Here is a 19,224-nt window from a genome sequence, read left to right as displayed (position 1 = left end):
CATTAGGCTAATTAAACCATCCTAAGCATAATTAACCCCCTAATTAAGGTTTAGAAAGTAAACTCACCGATTTAATGAGCTGATGAGTTCACGGCGACGGCGTTGTGGAGGCAAGCAAGACTCGGGCCTACGGTGATGCCAAGGGAGGTCCGGAAGGGCTTGAAAAAGCCCAGCAAACCTCACGGTTTGCTACTAGCTTTGCTTCTGTCTGAGGTTGAGGCGAGCTGGCTCGGGGCACGGCGCGAGGAGAAGGAGGGTGGCAGATGGCCAGGTGGGGCCAAGCAACAATGGGGACCAGCTGGAGCAGTGAACAGCAGCCTGGTCAACGGCTTGGATGGGCAAAGGTGGATAGAGGGCAGCTACGGGAGGCTGGCTAGTCGACGGGCTCGGGATGGCGAGGACGCGAACGGGAGGCAGGCCAGCACTCGGGCGACTTGCGGGCGGTGTAGGTGGCGGTTTGGATAGCAGCGTGAGCTGGGACAGACGACAAGGGGCTTGGCTAGTTCTTTGGTTTGATTTAGCAACAATGGAGAACAAAGAAGCAAGGAAGAAGAAGAAGAGGCTGCTGCTGGTGAAGGAGGGGACAAAGGGCCACAAAGTCTTGCCAAAATATCCAAACTCATCATCACTTGGCCCCCAAAGTCCACCGGCTGTCATTTCCCCTCCAAATCTTCTCCAACAAGCCAAGGAGGGAGTCCAAAATGTTGCAGCCCCCATGGCCTACGAATTTCATGTTTTCCAACTTCAAATCAATCCAATTTCACACCAATTGATCTCAATGCAATGACCAATAATGCCAAGGTAGGAGCCCACACCAAATACTTGCATTCTCATCACTATTTGATCCAACTTGGAGGCCAAAATTTCACACAAAAACAGCCCTCCGAATTTCCTGGTTTAAAATCGCCCAATTTTGATTTTTCACTAAAAATCCAGGCTTGCCGAAAATTCTTCAAAGGATGAGTCGACATTCCTAAAATAAATCGTGACGCACTAGAACTTTCGATTCCTGAAATCAGGTTCAATTTTGTGGTTAATTTCAACCAAACGTGATTTTAGCATAATTTAACCTACCGGGTAGCTTTTTGGAATTTTTAGCGCAATTGACCTATGGTCAATTATTTTCGATCCACATTGTGCATCTCCGACTCATAGGCGACTCTCGGTTGTCATGAAAATCTCAAGATTTCAATTACGGGCATAGGGTACAGAATCGACAGAAAAATCGATTTAGTGCCGTTCAACGCGAATTTTGCAATTAGGTGGAATCACCCACATTTTAATTACATGCCTATGTCAAATTGACCTATCTTCGGTCTCTAATCGATTTTAACGGTGCCGTATTGACCCTTGCAGATTAACACGGTCAAGTAGTCAATTTTTGATTGAATTCTCAAGTCGGTCGCGTTTAGATTCCTTAACGGCTTTACCTGATAGACTAGTTATCTCGTGATTTGCCAACTCAAAGAAAAATGGCATAGGCATGTCGATGAAAAATCCAATTCTTTTAGTCGAAAACAGAATCAAAAATCAATATGTCACAACTCTTCCTCTTTTATAAAAATTTCGTCCTCGAAATTCAAACAATTACAATTCTTCTTAAAAAAGATGGGGGTATTGTTGTCTCGTCGATTCTTCACTTTCCCATGTCGCTGCTTCTATCCCGTGGTGTTGCCAGACCACTTTGACTAATGAGATCGTCTTGGTACGCAGCACTTGCTCCTTGCGATCCACAATTTGAACTAGTCTCTTCACGTACGACACTCTGTTGTCCACGTATAATTCTTCAAAATTTAGCACGTGAGTTGAGTCAGGTTCATACTTTCTCAACATCAACACGTGGAAGACATCATACACTTGCGCCAGTCTCAGCGACAATGCAAGACGATATGCCAAAGTCCCTATTATCTCAAGAATCACAAAGGAACCGACGTACTTCGAACTCAGCTTCCCTTTCTTGCCGAAGCGTGAAGTACCCCTCATCATGACACCTTCAGAAAGACGTGTTCACCAACTTGGAATTTCAATGGTCTTTGATGCTTATCTGCATAGCTTTTCTGACGACTCTGAGTGGTTTTTAGTCTTTCCCGGATAACTGCAACTGCATCCACTCACCGTTGAACTAACTCTGGGCCTGTAATCTTCCGCTCTCCAACTTCATCCAACAAACTGGAGTTCTGCATGCTCTACCATACAACGCTTCAAACGGTGTCGTCTGAATACTCTGTCGATAACTGTTGTTGTAGGCGAACTCAAATAGATGAAGCTATTCCTTCCAACTTCCTTTGAAGTCTAACACACAAGCTCTCAGCATGTCCTTGAGGGTTTTAATCGTTCTCTCATACTGGCTATCCTTCTGTGGATGATAGGGCGTACTGTACTGCAACTTCATTCCCAAGGTAGTTTGTAAACTTTTCTAGAAGGCTGCCATAAACTTCGGATCACGATTAGATGGAATCGTCACTGGTGCTCCATGTAGACGAACTATCTAACACATGTACAATTCGGCATATCTATCCAACGCAAAGTCCTTTTGTACAGCGATGAAGTGAGCTAACTTCGTCAATCTATCAACTACAACCTATATGGAATCATTACTCCTTTGACTCCTTGGTAAGCCCATCACAAAATCCATTGTGATATGTTCCCACTTCCACTCGGGAATCTCGAGAGATTGCATAAGGCCTCCTGGTTTATAGTGCCGTGCTTTCATTTGTTGACACGTTAGACACTTGGCGACATGCTTAGCGATATTCGCCTTCATACCGGTCCGCTAATAGTGTTGACGCAGATTCTGATACATCTTCGTATTGCCTAGAGGAATGCTGTAACTGCTATGATGAGCTTTTGACAAAATCTCTTCCTTAAGCTCTGCATCGTCAGGTATACATAATCGTCCATGAAACTTCAGTGTTCCATCCTCAGAAATCTGAAAATCAGTTTTTCTCTTTTCTGCATCTTCTTGCAAAATCTTTTGGATCTCTGGATCTGTCAATTGCAGTATCTTGATTCTTATCTGCACTTCCGATTCAATTCTAAGGGTGGCCATAAGACTTGAAAAGTGGTTGACCTCAAATTTGAAAACCGAATCTCGAGCTCCTTTGAGTAAAATCCACTCCTGAATCACTATCTGCGCAATCGAAGACTTCCGACTCAACACGTCTGCGACCTTGTTAGCTTTTCCAGGATGATACAAGATGTCGCAATCATAGTCCTTGAGAAGTTCCATCCAATGACATTGTTTCATATTCAACTCTTTCTAAGAGAATAAGTACTTGAGACTATGATGGTCTGTAAAGATCTGGAACCTTGCTCCACACAAGTAATGTCTCCAAATCTTCAGATCGAAGATAATCGTTATGAGTTCTAAGTCATGCATCGGGTAGGTCAGCTCATGAGGTCTCAACTGACGGGACGCGTATGCAACAACTCTGCCATGTTGCATTAACACGCAACCTAGTCCTCTAAATGTCACATCACTATAGATCTCGTATCCTTCAGGACCAGACGGATTTGTTGGCATTACTGCAGTAGTCAGCTTCTATTTAAGCTCTTGTAAACTACACTTGCACTTATTCGTCTATACAAACTTCTCTTCCTTCTTCAACATTCGAGTTAGCGGCATAGCTTTTGCTGAGAATCCTTCCACGAACCCTCGGTAATAACTTGCCAAACCCAAGAAACTTATGATCTCTATCATTGCCATCGGTTTTGGCCAGTTGATAATTGCTTCGATCTTGGTTGGGTCCATGGAGATTCCTTCATCTGAAATCACGTGACCTAGAAAAGCCATACGAGTTAACTAAAACTCGCACTTACTAAACTTGGCGTACAGTCCATGGTCTCGTAGAGTCTGAAGCACTGTCCTTAACTATCTTTCGTGTTCTTCAAAACTTCTCGAGTACACCAGGATGTCGTCGATGAACACTATCACAAATTGATCTAGATACTCCTTGAACGCTTGGTTCATTAGATCCGTGAAAGCAATTGGGGCGTTCGTCAAACCAAACGGCATTTTGGTAAACTCATAATGACCATAACCCATGCAAAATGCCATCTTCGGTATATCTTCCTTCCTGATCCTCAGCTGATGATACCCTGTCCTCAAGTTGATCTTAGAAAATATCGACGCTCCCTACAACTGGTCAAACAAGTCATCAATCCTCGGTAACGGGTACTTATTTTTTTATTATTGTAACTTGATTGAGTTGCCGATAGTCGATGTAAAGGCGCAACGAACCGTCTTTCTTCATCACAAACAGAACTGGTGCTCCTTAAGGTGATGTACTAGGACGTATGAATCCCTTAACTCCTGAATTTGCACCTTTAATTCCTTCAACTCTGATAACGCCATGCGGTAGGGAGCTTTAAAGATTGGCTCCGTCCCGGGGACCAACTCAATCACAAACTCGATCTCCCTTTCCGGGGGCAGACTAGGTAATTCATTCGGAAACACATCTGGAAACTCTTGTACCACTGCAATGTCTTCCATCTTCAGCTCATCAACTGTCGTATCCATGACAGTCACTAAGTAACCTTGACAACTCTCGTCTAACAAACGGGTTGCCTCAAGCGACGAGATTAAGGTAATCGAGAGTCCTCCTCGACTTCCAATAAACTCGAAACTTTCACATACTAATGGGTTAAACTGGATTGCTTTATGATAATAGTCTACAGTAACTCGTTGCTTGGTGAACCAGTCCATGCCAATTATTACATCAAAATTATATATGGCTAGGACTATCAAGTCTATCTTTCCCTCTCACTCACCAGTAACCAACTTGCAACTAGGACAGCCTACTGTAGATAACACCTTATCCTTTAATGGAGTAGAAATACTAACGACTAACCCCAACGATTCAAGATTCAACCCTACCAACTTAACGAACTGCTCGGCTATAAATGAATGAGTAGCTCTAGGGTCAAATAAAGCATAAGCAGCATGGTCGTTCAGCAAGACCGTACCTGTGACCACGTTCGGTGAGTCCTCAATGTCGCGTCGAGTGACAGCATACACCATTCCCTATACTGGAGGCCTGTTCATACCACCCTGTGGTGCATTCTGTAGCTCGTATCCTCTATTTCGTCCCATCGGTGGCGGCAGCGACAGTAGCTGAGATCCCACGGTATTCGAGGACAATTTTTGACTTGGTGACTCTACTGGCCACAGTCAAAGCAAGCACCATCCTATAATAGCATAAGGCCAATCCATGTCACCTTCCACAGAAGTGACACATACCATTCTAGCTCGGCGCTGACTTGCCTATCCCACCCTTCTTGTTAGGTGGAATAGGATACCTTCTTCCGGTCATAGGCTTCTTCCCAAACCAGTTTCCATCCCTGTTTGACCCGAACCGCGACCTAGATGCGGCGGTTCATTCGTGCAGGTTCCTCTCTATCAGCTGTGCCCGTTCATACAAATTATTGTAATCCTTCAAATTGAACGACACTAGCGGGTCCTTCAGCTCCGATCTGAGGCCATTCTTGAACCTCCTAGCTCTATCCTCGGGATCTTCTACTAGTCTCGGGGCATACTGCGACGGCTTGACAAACTTTGCTTTGTATTGGTCTACAGACATTAGACCCTAACAAAGGCGTTGTAATTCTTCCATCTCTTGTTCCCTGCCACTATCAGAGAAGTACTTACTATTGAAAGTTTCAACGAAGGCGTTTCACATTAGAACCACGCGAATAGACTTAGTTATTTTAACTTTTCAGGTTAATATCCTGAAAAACTCAAAACTGGTACACCTGTGACAAATTTACCAAAAACTATTTTTTCTACCATGAAAAACTTCAAATTGGTACACTTGTAACAAATTTATCCCAACTGACCATAACAAATCATAAACTGGTACATTTATGATAAATTTACCCTAAACCAATTTATTCGATCGCAAAAAAAAATCCTAAACTGGTAAATTTGTGACAAATATACCACCGCTAAATTAGATTAATACCACAAAAAAATTACAAAAATTGCAAACTGTAACAAACATAGTGTAAAATCTCAAATTGGTATATCAGTCAACTGCCACGTGTTATTTAATTTAATAGTTTGACAGCAAAATTTAACGAAAACTAACACAGGGTAAAATTAAGTGTATCAGTTTAGGATAAATTTGTCAAAGGTATACCGGTTTGAGGTTTTTGATGGTCAAAAAAATAGTTTGGGTAAATTTGTCACATGTGTACCAATTTGGGGTTTTTCAGGGTATTAACCCTAACTTTTCTTGGTACTACTATCTAACTAGTGGAAATTAAGTCTGGCCCAACAGCAAGATGGAAAGGAAAAAAGTAAAAGAAGAAAATCGGTAGGAAACAAGAAAAATTATAATTTGATGAAGAGGGTGGAACCCATTTAGTAAAAGCCAAGCAAATAAAATTTTCAAATTTAGAAAAAGAATTGTGGCTTTTAGGCCGTTAAACTGTAAAATTACGGGTTCAACATGCCAGATGGTCTCTAGGGTTTCTTTTTATGGCTGAAATTGTGAGTAATTATGGACGTATAGTGAGCAGACAATGGATGAGGTCTAGTGGGTCATATGAAAAAGTAAATACCTAATTGACTGGGTAATTCAGATTTGTTGGATATTACTCCAATTCAAGTGCAGACCTTTTCATGTATTAGGTCTTCATTCCAAGTGCTAATCCAACTAGATTTACATGCCACTTCATCAAATTTCAATTATGATTAATTGATATAAGTCTTCAACTTCGTTTCCACACATGCTCCCAGCTAGACTAATAAAAAGGCGTTGTCACTCATTGCAGATTGACCAAAGTTTTTGTATGCTCTAAAGCACGAATAAGGGCTTTTGTTCCCCCTTGAGAGTGAGCCATTCAACGGGATCGCTATTGATGGAACCAATTAGAAATGCAAATCGCATGAGTGAAGCAGCGCAATGACTTGGACTTATGTCGGAGGAGTTTTGAGAGTGAGCCACCACTCATGCGTCGTCAAGTTAATGCAGATTGACAAAAGTTTCTCTATGTTTTGCAGATTGGCCATGCTCAAACTTTCTTTCCACTTGCTCCTGCAAACTATTTCCATCGTCATGAGCAAGTTGATAACTCAGCCAGCACATGTAACGAGTGTTTGGAAATTTCTGTACAACAGGAAACAAGAGAATGCAAAAGATACTAATTCGATTTCAAACCGCCTCTTCGTGTCTATTTTTGCATATGTATACATAAAGTAATCATCGTCTCGTGCAGCGCCTCAGTCAAAACCACTGCTCAATCTTAACTTCTGCGACATAACGAACTGATAATAGAACCTCGGGAAGAAGTGACCACGCATGTATAATGAGTAAAATTGAATAACTAGGGTCATATTTCATCCATGTATATTTGAGTAAAACTGCATGAGAAAACTTTGTGATACAAAATAAATCTTACCGGCTAGCAGAGGTTGCAGATTGATATTAATGCACTACATAAGTAACCTTAATGCCCTTTTTCCTCCAAAGAAAAACATCTCATACAACCACATGTTGCTATGATAGAACCAACACACACGATTTCCCAAGACTTTAGTTGTTATGAATATGAATCCCTCTGAAGAACTTCTATTTGCTCGACCGCTGATGGAGGTGTTACACGTGACAAGACGAAGAATGTTAATAGAAAGAACAAGCTTTTTCTATTATGGACAATCCGTCAAAAATCGATTTTCCAGTGATAAGGCGTCAGCTCTATTTACACACTCTTCCACAAGTAATACCTGAAAAATCTTTACAAGAAAGTGATAAATTACGGGGAGGTTCCCAGCTTTTCATTGAAAAATCAGCCGTTAGCAATAGCCGATGAACTGGCTAACTCTTCCAAGTATGTAAGAAAAAGGTTGAGAGGCAGAATTGTTAGCCAGTTCAGAGGCAGAAGCCTTCTTTGGTGAAGAACTATGACTTCGTTGAAGCAAAGCCAGAAGAATGGCAGTCCATTATGAATTCAGTGGCCTGCAATGGAGTCCCTTTACAGTTCCAATTTGGTGTTGATTGGGAAAATCGCGAAACTTCACAATAAAATTGTTCTGCTTCAAAAGGCTTTGAAATGTGTCCATCCATTCCACACGTCATGCACCGTTCATGAGTCACATGACTCACGTCTGCAATCATGGCCAAGATGGGCATGTGCCAATTCGAGACGTTTCCATGCACTTCTGCAGATACTTTCCGGAGTTGGATTTTCCAGTTGATGCCGTTTTCCTTGTCTTGTTTTCCTTGTCTTGTATTGTTTTGTAGCTTCAAACCTTCAACAAAGCATTAAAGCCATCATCAAATAGAGCAACCTATGTCTACTTCACCTTAAGTTAGACCCATGAACATGCAAAAATCTTACAGATAGAGCTTGCTCCCAATGGCCAAAACAATTTGAATATAAAAGAAAAATGAAAGAACTAGAGCCTGAGACTTCTGGGTAAGTTCAATTTCTAGCCAAATTTCATTAATTATTTTGTTATGAACTGACATAGAGACGGCAAATATGCCATAAACTGACAGAATCTGTTTTGTTCGTGTAACACTTCTTACATGGACAATTAGTACAAGAATATGCTTTTATTATGTAATCATGCTTTCTATGGTACAAAATGTACAATAAAAACTAAAGAAACCAAGATGGACCAGCAAAACTAATGGTTCACAAAAATATTTAGTATGGATCAAAACCTTTTATTGGCTACGATGATGGTCGTACCATCACAAACAAAACCAATTTGGGCCATTGACACACAGAACAAAGCGATGAATTCTTTTTACCAGATTCAACAGGACCATATATCAAATAAAAAAAGACGCATACCCATCCATTCTCAGCATCTGGATATCCATGAAGCAAGCATAGAAGCTTGTGGTGGCGTAACCAAACTAATCGCCTCTTTCCCACTTTCTGCACAGACCACTTCGGGTCCATATTTTTTCAATGCACCCGAAGCCACTTTAAGATTCGCCTTAGTGTCATCAACAATTAGAATTTTTTCTTCCTAGGAGAAGATGCTGCAGAGATAACCCAGAGACTTTGCCGTCGCGGCAATTTCCCTTGTTCCCCACATTACCCATGGCTCACTGCAGAGAAGCAGCCACCATAATAGCCCTTAGAGGTTTCATGATGACAGCAGGAGTATAAGCACCAGAAGTCACATTGTTGATCTGGGTTGAGCTAATGGATTTCGCTTAAAGGAAGAGTTTTGGAGAAACCTTTTGGTCTGTAACCCTTAACTGATCGACAAAAAGAACTGACAAATCCAAATTATTGTTCCAGACCTCCTCTTCAGTGAGCACCATGTGGATTCTGGGGTTCCTATTTTTTAACAATGACAAAACTTGATTCAAGTCTGAGACGATCTCGACTTGGATTCCAAGCCTCTTGACATGATGCTTGGATACTTTGGCTCAAACAGATCTGGAATCCACCACTAAAACATTCATGACCCTCGAACTCCAAGTTTGCAGAATTGGATTGATTTTTCGTTTGCTGGCTCATGTACTCTTTTAAATTGGAACAGCCATTATTGAAGATGACCGTGAAGGTACACGTGGATCCTACATTTGGTATGTTCACAAATCCAATCTCTCCATTCATGAGTTCAACCAAATGCTTGCTCATGCTTAGCCTCATGTCCGTCCCTCCATGTGTACGGGACATGGAAGGACCAAATTGCATGAAGGGAGTAAAAACACTAGATTGGGCCTCAAACAGGATCCCAACTCCCGTATCCTCAACTGATACAATTAGATTGATGGGGTGGTAGGTAAACGAAGGGTAAGGACAAACACTATCTTCTTGGCTAATGGTCTTGAATTTCTCCCAGCTAGTCATCTCTCAGCAACTTGGAAATCACTCAAGGTATTCTTCGATGATGACTCGGTCTCAACATCTAACAAGTCCATGACCTCTTGAGCAAGATGCACTGTGACAAAGTTACGGCCTTTCTCTGTGTACTAGATTTATAAACTCATAATTAGTTTTCCACATGGATGCACCAAAAGATCAGAACAAACAGTTCAGACATATTTTTGTACAGATCGGCAAAATTTGAAACAAGTTTGACATAGTGTTATATGGGTTGACGATTTTTCTAGAGGCAAATGTTAATTTTGAAATGCAGTCATATGACCTAGAAGATACTTACTGAAATCTGAGTTTCCCGTAAGGTTGGTTATGATTTGTTGAAATCTTCCAGTGTCACCAATTAACATCTCTGGAACCTGATCAGAAATGAAAATGGCCAACTGCAGATTTTTAGAAGTCGATATGTCATCTGTGAGACTAGGACCAAACTGACATATTAAGTACATATCAGATTCTAGAAGATAATAGATACCTCCACTCACTTTTCCTCGGACTTCCCAGAAAAGAGGGACAATACATCATCGAGTATTGCCTGCAGATCAAATTGTACCGCCTCAGTTCATGTTTACCAGATTCATTGCTTTGTAGTGTCAATGATTGCTGTTACCCTCCTATGCATTATACTATTATATGAATTTTGCATTCATCTATTATTCTCTCTTTAATTGGATCAAAGATAGTTATTCCTTGTCTAGTAAATGATCAGAAATTGTAATTGATTTGGTATTTACATATCTTTTTTCTTCTCAGGTGATACTTTGGGGGGTCATCTTGATGAAGGGACGCAGACTGGAGGAAACCTATAGTTAGCCTGAGGTACATCAGGGTTCTTCCCGCCTTTCTCACGTGTTTGCTTCAAGAATAAAGATGATGGAGTAAATGTTTTTGAGAATCTGACAATATGTATTTCCCTGACAGTTTGGGATACAAAGCTATCTTTCTCTTGGGAGGGAAGACTAGACATTAGACGGGACCATCCAATGGCAGTGGTTATTCAATGTGCAGAGGTTGTACTTATGGCCGGAGAAGCAAGGGAATGCTTTCTATTCAAGTTCCTTCGCTGCATTATTCCTTGCTTTCATTCTGTACTTAAAAGTTATGCCCATCTAATATGTTGAAGCACTTGAATGTGATTCTGAGTCTACACGAGTTACTATTCTTCGATGTATCATATCTTCAGATGTAAGATGACTATCCAATATGTTGGTCGTGGAAGTTCCTCACCCCTCTCCTGTCTACACTTTTAATTACTCTTCAATGTATGTCCTGATCTGAGGAGCTGAACCATTAGTCTGGCCGAATGATGATCTTTCTCCATGGTCAGAGCCCTTGTATGTCTGAATAATTAAGAGACATATTAACGAATAATTTTGCCATTCGGTGATTCCAATGATATAGTTGGAAACAGAGAGGAGAAAATGTGACTTCAAGTTTTGCTTGGTTCTAAAAATACTATTCTCATGTTTTGCCAGATCCATGTTCATTTCTTCTTCTACTTGCTTTGGCTACTGAAAAACAGAATTTCGTGATTATAGAGTGCCTTGCCAGGAACATTTGGCCTCGTTTACCTTTTCTTGTTCGACTTGGTTAGAAGCAATATTTATTGCTGCTTTAATTGTCACAATAGAACCTCAAATGATCGTCAAATTGAAGCCTTCACTCCTATAATAAGCCTCCCAGCCAAGGTAATTCACCAACAGCATTCGCCAATGTAAAGATAACTAAGGTACCCATTGTGATTTTTAGAGGGGAGCAGATAGTTAACCTTCTAGGAAAATTTCACATAATTCCCTCGAACTTTCAAGTTAATTACGCATTTAGACCAAAATTTTCAACTTTTAGCCGTCACTTTATAGACTTTTATTTTGTTACATCTTTTCAAGCAAGTGCACTGCTTTTATTAATTTCGCAAGTATTTTTTATAAATTAACCATTTAAATATACAAAATTACTAACCATATATTGCAAGATGAGAGGGACAGCAATTGTAGGACCTACACTGCCGACAATCGCAAGTGTAAAGGTTGATGGATCCTTAAAGCAGCAACTAAAGTATTCAAGGCTCTCCTCGGGTGTACTCTTTGGAGGTCACTTATCTTCATGGACGGCAGAGAGAAACTTTAGCTCACTTCTGACCTTGGAATTACCATTTTGGAAGCAAAAACTGAACTAAAACCATGTTGCGAGGCATACCCTGAAAATGCATGAGTTTCCATAATTGATCTCTCTCAAACATTTTACGAAGGCATTATAGGGATCCCTCTCTTGAGCACGAACTGCAGCTTTGGCCATCTGCATGACAAATTAGACATCCGCTTCTCTGGTTCCATGCTGGAGATAAATAGTTCATAAACAAGCTGCCAATTTCTTAATGAAGAGCTCAATATTGAACACCGGAGCAGCAGTGGTAAAACATAAAATGCACATGCAAAGTGCAAGTGATATTCAAAGAAAACAGAAAGCACATTTCCACGGAAGATGTCAAAATAGGAATCCTCACTTACATAAGTCTAAACACTGGGCAGCTACACACTCAATTAAGAGAATTTTATCCTTTCAAGAAACATAGGACATCAAAACACAGGCATCATGTAGATCTCTTTTAGCGGATATCTGAATACAGACAGGCTGACCTATTGATAGCATAGGCTGCAAACAAGGCATTGGCAACTCTTGCTGGTTAGGGTTCTAGAAGACTACCAAACCCAAATCATTGGACGACCTCAAATACCAATCTCCAAATAAACAAGATTACAAACGGATCCTGCCGTCATCCATATAACTACACAGGGAGGGTGCCCAAATGTCTGATCTAATATTTGGTACATGATTTAATAATCTTTTCTTTTGGTAGGAGAGCAAGACAGCTCATCTTTTAGACAATCTCATACTTATAATTCAATGATGTCACATAAAAACGAGTGTAGCAATGCAAACTACTATTTTTGTATCCGCGGTTTTTCTGACATTTGTGGTTGATCCAAATCAGCATGTCTTTAAAAAAAAAAAAATGGCAGGGCCCGATTGCCTCAACACTGGACTGAGATTCACTTTTTTGGGTTCTGTTCAAGGATTCCCTCCAATATGATGTTCATTCTTCTAGTATAGTGCTTCATAACTTATTTTGACAACTCTAGGTCCCTCCTCTCTATCTTTTTCTTTGCTTCCTGGAATTGTTCTTTTTGTTCCTTTTAGTAGCCTCGAGACAAATCTAAATATGCATGATTTAAAAGACAACGGATAAGCTCAAGCTAAACCAGTCAATTTGGAATCCAATTTGGGATTTTATTCAGAGCTAGCGGGAAGGAATTGGTTTGGAAGAAATCAGGAGAAGAAAGAGCCACAGGTAATGAATAGGAAGATTGCAAAATTGGAAGGAAATAGGATTTTTTGGTTGGACGCATTGATTGGGCTAAGCATTCTCTTCTCAGTTGCCCTGTACTAGACAAGTTCATAAAGATCTTCGTATTAAAGTTAATGAAGATCAATCTTGCAAGGCCTAAAACTGAACTCGGTCTTATTAAAGAAGTGTTTGCAGATGTCATGGAAAGTCTGAGGAGCAAGGTTTAACAATGCTAGGAAAGTGAGATAAGCATACTAAAGAGATGGATTGAGGCTGGTAGAATATACCTCTTCCTGTAGTCTAACTAAGTCTATGCTATTAAAAATGCAACCAAAAAAAAAAAAAAAAAAAAAGGATGGACAAATTAAGACCTACTGTTGATCTTTCAGAAACGTGGATTTATAACTATTATATGTAACAATGACATGCCTACATTCTTCAGTTGTGTCAATAGAATTACTATTAGCCCGGTCTAAGAAGTCAAACTGCAGAGCAGTTTCCAGGTATGAAGGAAAGCACCCCAGAAAAAGGCCTCATATAAGCTCGTAACAACTTCACCTCTCCTACCAGCAAGCATATCCTTAAGTACAGGAGGTCTAGCCATATACACCAATTTCTCCAGCAATTGTTGATCCCATAAAGCATGAAAAGTATTTCATTCTCCCGTACTTTAGATCCCCATATGAAAAACCAGTAAACAGGATCTGTAGTGCAGAACTATCAGACGTATGAGGTGAAAAAACAAATTGAGAGAATGCAGTAAACAGAGAATCTCATAATTTCTGCAAAATGTCTCATCATTATCACAAATATGAACAAAACAAGATTATCCTCACTGCACTTTAAAATCAGATTTTTCACTAAGTTAAAATTTGATATTTTGCCCAACAAATTAGTTAGCTCCTTAAGAACCCATTGTGTCAAGCCCTTCAACATGTTGGATACTATCCGTGAGTTTAATAACCAACAAAATCTTACCATGCATCCCCACTGTTGTATCGGCTTCAATGATGCCGCGTCCAGATTAATCAATCTCATATGATGTTTAAGATGACATTGAGCTTTGTGCTATCTTGCTTGGCTTCAGATGGCCAGATTTACTTTCTGGAGCTTCTTTCTTGCTTTTGGGAAAGCGAAATTCGTATCATCGCACGAGCCTGAGCAGAGGATACATGAATGAAGAAAGCAGAAGCCGACATAATCATGCTCGTGGCAGCGGCGCTCGTGCCATCCGCACAGGTGGACCCGCTCATGGCAATGGTGGATGCGGTACCAGCAGAGGCGCGGCAGAGGCACACCTGCTCGTGCACCACGAGCAGGTCCCCGGTGCCTGTGGCACGAGCAGTTCCTCCTCAGCTGGTACTGCGAATGAATGGAATATTGAGATTAGAATCACCTACAGTGTCTTCCAAGATAAACGTGTAATGATCAGACAGTGTCTTCCAAAATAAACGTCGAAGGGTCAGTGTTGAGGGAGAGAGAACATACGGGTTCGGCGAATGGGGTCAAGTCACAATATGAAGGCGTTCGTATAATATAGCCTGTATTAGGATAATACTCTCCGCCGAAATATGGGGCATTCAGATTGGGACAAGACAATGGCTTTCCCGAACCAGCGCCTGTCATTCCCATTTCGTCTCCCTCCTCACGGGCGCTTTACCAAATCGTGCTCCGTCCCCGGCATCTCCACCACCTCCAAGCCTCTCTCCATATCCGCAACCTCGTCCTCGTCCTCGTCCTCGCCCCTTCCCTCTTCTCCTTCTCCAATTTCTCCCATCCTCCTTCCTCATCTCCAGCAACATGAACAGCAGCAGCAGCGACGACAACGTCCGCTGCAAGTGTTGCCGCAATTGGATGAATAATTGATGAACCTAGATACTCTATAACCATTAAGTTCCGTGAGATGTCGCGCGACCTCCGGCGACCCAGATCTGGGTCGGCGAGTCGCGGCTACCCGGCGACCCTCACCGGCCAGTCGCGGCGCCTCGGCGACCCAGATCTGGATCGCCGGAGGTCACGCGACCTCAGGCGGCCCCTCACGGAGGTCGCGTGACCTCCAGATCTGGGTCGCCGCGACGCGACTCGCTGAGGTCGGCGCGACTGGTCGGTGACGGTCGCCGGGGTAGCCGCGACCTCGCCGGCCTCTCTCCAGCCTGTCGCCAACCCATCACAGCCCCGCGACTCAACGGAGAAGAAGTCAAACCGTGAATCACGAGGGCAAAAACGGAAAGACAAAAGTTGAGTAAAAAGACCTACCAGGACTCATCTCACACAAGAATTACATGCGTCTGTTTAGGCCAATTTTAAGACCTACAAAAGCTGATATGGGGTGCGACAACGAACCTTCAATATCACGAGCAGCAGCAAATAGAGACAAGGATGAGAAAAATAGACGGAGGACAAATTGAAGCAACAGAATGAATGCAGCACCAACAAATACCCGAGAATCATGCCTCCTCCTGCAGGAAATATAGTCAATTTAGAGGTGAAAGCTAGAGGTAGAGTGGTCAGAGCCGTTTGATTAAGCTTTTGAGAAATGCTATTGAAAAAATACAAATAATTTTAGAATAAAGGGGTTTCTTGAAATGCTTTAGTGTTTGATAATTTCTAATTTAAAGTGCATTGGAAAGTGATTTTGGCGTAAATACTGTTTTTTAAACCTTACATTTGCAAATGGCTTTTATTATTTTTAAAAAATAAAATAAAATCAAGTTTGATGAAAATTTAGTCTCCACTAAGGCTACTTGAGGTTGAGTGAACCTAGAGTTGGTGTTTGCACGGCCCAAGCAAGCATCGCCAGGCGATGTTGCTTGGGTCTGCCCTACCCAAGCAATGCCACTTGGGTTGCAGCATTGCCTAAGGTCATGTCGCTTGGATTGCGCGGACCTAGATCTGGCCGCCGATGAGGCCTAGGTGACGTCATTAGAGGTTGCGTGACCTTTAGCGACCAAATGTGAGTTCGCCTAACCTTAGGTAGCCTTGCTTGCAGTTGGTCGCCCTCTGGCAGGTATGAGAAGATGAACGCTTGAGGAAAAAAAAAAAAAAGTTCAACAGATGAACATTAAAATGTTGACTTGCATTTCTAAAATGTTGAAAGCCTAGAACAGGTCCGGATCTGTTTTGGGCTTTCAAGATTCTCAATACTGACATTTAGTCAAGGGATTTCAAAAAATGCTTGTCAAGAAGCTTATTATTTTCCCACAGCTCTTTGAGAAAACTGAACCAAATATGTCTCACTCGAACATGTGAAAGGGGCTGAACTGAAGAAGGCGAAAGGGGCTGAACTGGAGAAAGAAGAAATAGAGGGGCTTTTTAGTCTTTTCGCTGGCTTCGGTTCGGTCTATAAAAGAAAGCTTTACCCCACTCTTGGTTCGGTGTTCCGATCGAAGCCCCAGGAGGAGAGATGGAGAGGACCCCGAACATCGAAGTCCTAGAAGGAGAGATGCGGAGGATCACTGTTACGACCCCGATCGATCGAGAAGAGATGGATCTGAGGATGGCGGCGGCCAAGCAGTTCGTGGAGAACTACTACAAGACGTTCGACGCGAACCGGGCGGACTTGGTGAACCTGTATGGAGAAGAGTCGTTCGTGGTCTTCGAGGGCCAGAAGATCCAGGGCAAGGAGGCTATCTTTGCCAAAAACTCACCTCCATTCAGCAGTGCCGGTACCAATTCGCCAACGTCAACTGCATCCCCTGCGGCGCACCCGGCGGCGTGCTCGTCGTGGTCTCCGGCTACATGTGGCTAGACGGCCAGCAGGATGCCCTCGTTTTCAACCAGGTGTCTCTCTTGGTTGAAGGATCCATTTATATTTTTATTTAATTTTTTTAGTGTCCAAGTTTAAGAAAAAGCTCCCAATTTTTGGGGTGATGCCTGAAGAAATTTACCTTTTTTTTTTAAGTTATTAGTTGTTGTGAACTCTTTGCAATTTCTCTATCAATCATCGTCCTCTCAATCGATTTAATCAATCGTATATGCATACGGAGTCGTCGTGTGCCCTTGCCCTTTAGTACATCTCAAGTTTATCTAACGCTCTCTGCACTGATTATGCCCTCAGACCTTCCAGTTGATGCCAGCACCAGAAGGAAGCTTTTATATAGCGCAACAACTTTGGATGACCTGTGCTTTCAACCTGCGTCGGACCCCCTTGGCCATGACCCCCTTGGCCATGTCCCTTCATTAGAGACTCGGTCTATATATATATATATAAAAGTATATATGTGATAAGGTGATCTCACCTGTCTCTAGATCTGAGGATCTCATGCGACTTTCTGCAACTTTGAAATTTCTGTGGTTTAGTTCATGTTATTTGGAGTGATAGATATGCACTGCATTAGGTACCGCACTGCGTCAGGTACCGTTCAGTGTCGTTTGTGTATGTGGAAAGATATAAGCATTAAAGCATTAATAAATTGCATTAATAAATTATGTTTATGTTTGAATTGAGTCCAGCCTATGTCAGATTGTGTTATACATTCCGGTTGTTGGCCCTTGATATGATAGGGAGAAGGAAAACAAAAGGAACAACTGCTGTTTTTGTTAACTATGTCTGAGCTTGCAGTTTTACGTAGATCATTATTTGTTGCACGGCTTTGGGACTCTAAAGCGTTTGGTTTGTGATTTTGCTCAACTTTACAATTGCATCACCAAGTCCTCTACTTTACAATTGCATCACCAAGTCCTCTAAGAGCCTTTAGTGTCCGGAGGTACCTTGGGAAACTGCATTCTTGGAATGTAAGCCTCAGTTATCGGTTACTGGTCTTCATCTTCTCCGAAGACCGCCGCACGGAAAAACCGATTGGAGGCTGATGACTGCTAGCCAAGAGGTCGCGCGCACCGGCGATGACCGCCTAGGGGTCGTCGGACCTCGGCGACCGTCGCTGGACCTCAAGTGACGCATGGGTCGCATGACCCAGGCAACTATTGGCCTGAATGGCGCAACCCAAGCAGCCACCTAGGGGTCGCTTGGGGTCGCATGACCTCAAGCAACCTTGCCTAAGGTGGGCGACCTCAGGAGAGGGTTATGTGATTCACTTAACACGATAGGAGTAGAGGAGACGAGTCTCGATTGCTTCTGGCAAGAAGGCAAGAACCTCTATACCCTTTGCTTATATGCATATGGGCGGCCACAACTTTGGTATTGACTAATGAGGTGGGGGACTTGCGCCACCTTACCCGAAACCAAATTGCCCTGGGAAGTTATGAGCAAGGCTCGTGAGCTTCATGAGCATGACAGTTTCGGCAAGGACGACTTCATCAATAACAACTGTGAGCATTTCGCCTCGTTTTGCCGGATCGACATGCGGCCAGGCGCATAGACAGCATTGGTCAGTGCTTTTCTGCAAAAGATCAGTGAAGTCAAAGGATGGTTCATGAAGTTTCTGCATATGAAGTAAGTTCGAGTGACTCGAAATTTCCACGAATCTTTCCTTACCTATTTATCTTTTTACTAGCAACTATTTTCATCTGTTTGAGAGTCCTCGTCTGTCATCCAGCAGTAAAAGGAATGAAACTTCAATTTTGTATATCCAGTTTAGGACCGGAATGGGCAGCGAGAGACGTGCACACGTGCACGGAGGAAGAACTGAGATATGAAAATGTATGTAAGCCGCAAAGCTAAGTTCATTGTTATTTGATGTGCCCGGAAATATGTAAGGACTTCTGTCTGTTGGTGCTCGGTCCTCCTAGTTAGACTTGCCAAAACAAGGTAACATTTAATCTTGAATGCATTTCGTACATTCAAATCAATTCACTTTGGTGCATGTTGGATACATTCTTTTTGCATTCGAGAAACAATTGGAGAAACGAATCAACAGCGAAATCACACTAGACTATCAAAAAGAGTTTGTTCCACAAGTGCACAATCTTTTGCTTCTCAGCGACATCTCTCTCTGCCCCCAATATTGTCATATATTTTGTTGTTCTTGCTTGGCCACCATTGTCATTTATTTTAAAGCATGAAATGAATGACCTTGTTTTTCTTCACGGTGATCTCTCTCTCTCTCTCTCTCGACAGCAAGGTTCCAATT

At 42.1% G+C, this 19,224-nt stretch overlaps 3 protein-coding genes across 11 annotated transcripts; 1 reads left to right on the top strand and 2 right to left on the bottom strand.

Moving 5' to 3' along the window:
- Positions 1-1,599: 1,599 nt before the first annotated feature.
- LOC120287401 lies at positions 1,600-1,986 on the bottom strand. Its single transcript, XM_039300188.1, has one exon. It carries the CDS (start codon positions 1,984-1,986, stop codon positions 1,600-1,602), a length of 387 nt encoding a protein of 128 aa, XP_039156122.1.
- Positions 1,987-8,214: 6,228 nt separating this feature from the next.
- Positions 8,215-15,464, bottom strand: LOC104415333. Of its 9 annotated transcripts, none has more exons than XR_005545219.1 (8): positions 14,684-15,464; positions 14,174-14,557; positions 12,046-13,899; positions 11,809-11,948; positions 10,325-10,384; positions 10,133-10,208; positions 8,803-9,941; positions 8,215-8,251 (listed from the first exon to the last, which is right to left on the bottom strand). XR_005545219.1 is itself a non-coding variant. In XM_039298865.1 (2 exons), exons 1-2 carry the CDS (start codon positions 14,825-14,827, stop codon positions 14,279-14,281), a joined length of 423 nt encoding a protein of 140 aa, XP_039154799.1. In that variant the 5' UTR covers positions 14,828-15,437; the 3' UTR covers positions 13,914-14,278. The 9 variants fall into 9 exon arrangements, 1 of the variants encoding a protein (XP_039154799.1); XR_005545217.1 differs by having other exon boundaries at positions 11,809-12,183; positions 13,763-13,899; XR_005545216.1 differs by having other exon boundaries at positions 11,809-13,899; positions 14,684-15,110; positions 15,219-15,464.
- Positions 15,465-15,644: 180 nt separating this feature from the next.
- On the top strand, positions 15,645-17,641 carry LOC120287400. Its single transcript, XM_039300187.1, has 3 exons — positions 15,645-15,693; positions 16,545-16,975; positions 17,253-17,641. The coding sequence occupies exons 1-3, from the start codon at positions 15,645-15,647 to the stop codon at positions 17,376-17,378; spliced, it is 606 nt and encodes a 201-aa protein (XP_039156121.1). The 3' UTR covers positions 17,379-17,641.
- Positions 17,642-19,224: the final 1,583 nt, after the last annotated feature.

This window comes from Eucalyptus grandis, chromosome 8 (assembly GCF_016545825.1).
Source record: "Eucalyptus grandis isolate ANBG69807.140 chromosome 8, ASM1654582v1, whole genome shotgun sequence".
Classification (NCBI taxonomy): domain Eukaryota; kingdom Viridiplantae; phylum Streptophyta; class Magnoliopsida; order Myrtales; family Myrtaceae; genus Eucalyptus; species Eucalyptus grandis.
The sequence above is the reverse complement of the archived record's forward strand: the minus strand, read 5'-3'. Positions and strand labels throughout refer to the sequence as shown.

Excerpts from the sequence above, each read along its gene's own strand:
- LOC120287401 (XM_039300188.1), bottom strand. The coding sequence starts at position 1,986 with ATGATGAGGGGTACTTCACGCTTCGGCAAGAAAGGGAAGCTGAGTTCG.
- LOC104415333 (XM_039298865.1), bottom strand. The coding sequence starts at position 14,827 with ATGGGAATGACAGGCGCTGGTTCGGGAAAGCCATTGTCTTGTCCCAAT. Across the intron at positions 14,558-14,683 it reads TGACCCCATTCGCCGAACCC|TACCAGCTGAGGAGGAACTG; the intron begins GTATGTTCTCTC and ends ATTCATTCGCAG.
- LOC120287400 (XM_039300187.1), top strand. The coding sequence starts at position 15,645 with ATGCCTCCTCCTGCAGGAAATATAGTCAATTTAGAGGTGAAAGCTAGA. Across the intron at positions 15,694-16,544 it reads TTTAGAGGTGAAAGCTAGAG|AAAGCTTTACCCCACTCTTG; the intron begins GTAGAGTGGTCA and ends GGTCTATAAAAG. Across the intron at positions 16,976-17,252 it reads ATGCCCTCGTTTTCAACCAG|ACCTTCCAGTTGATGCCAGC; the intron begins GTGTCTCTCTTG and ends TTATGCCCTCAG.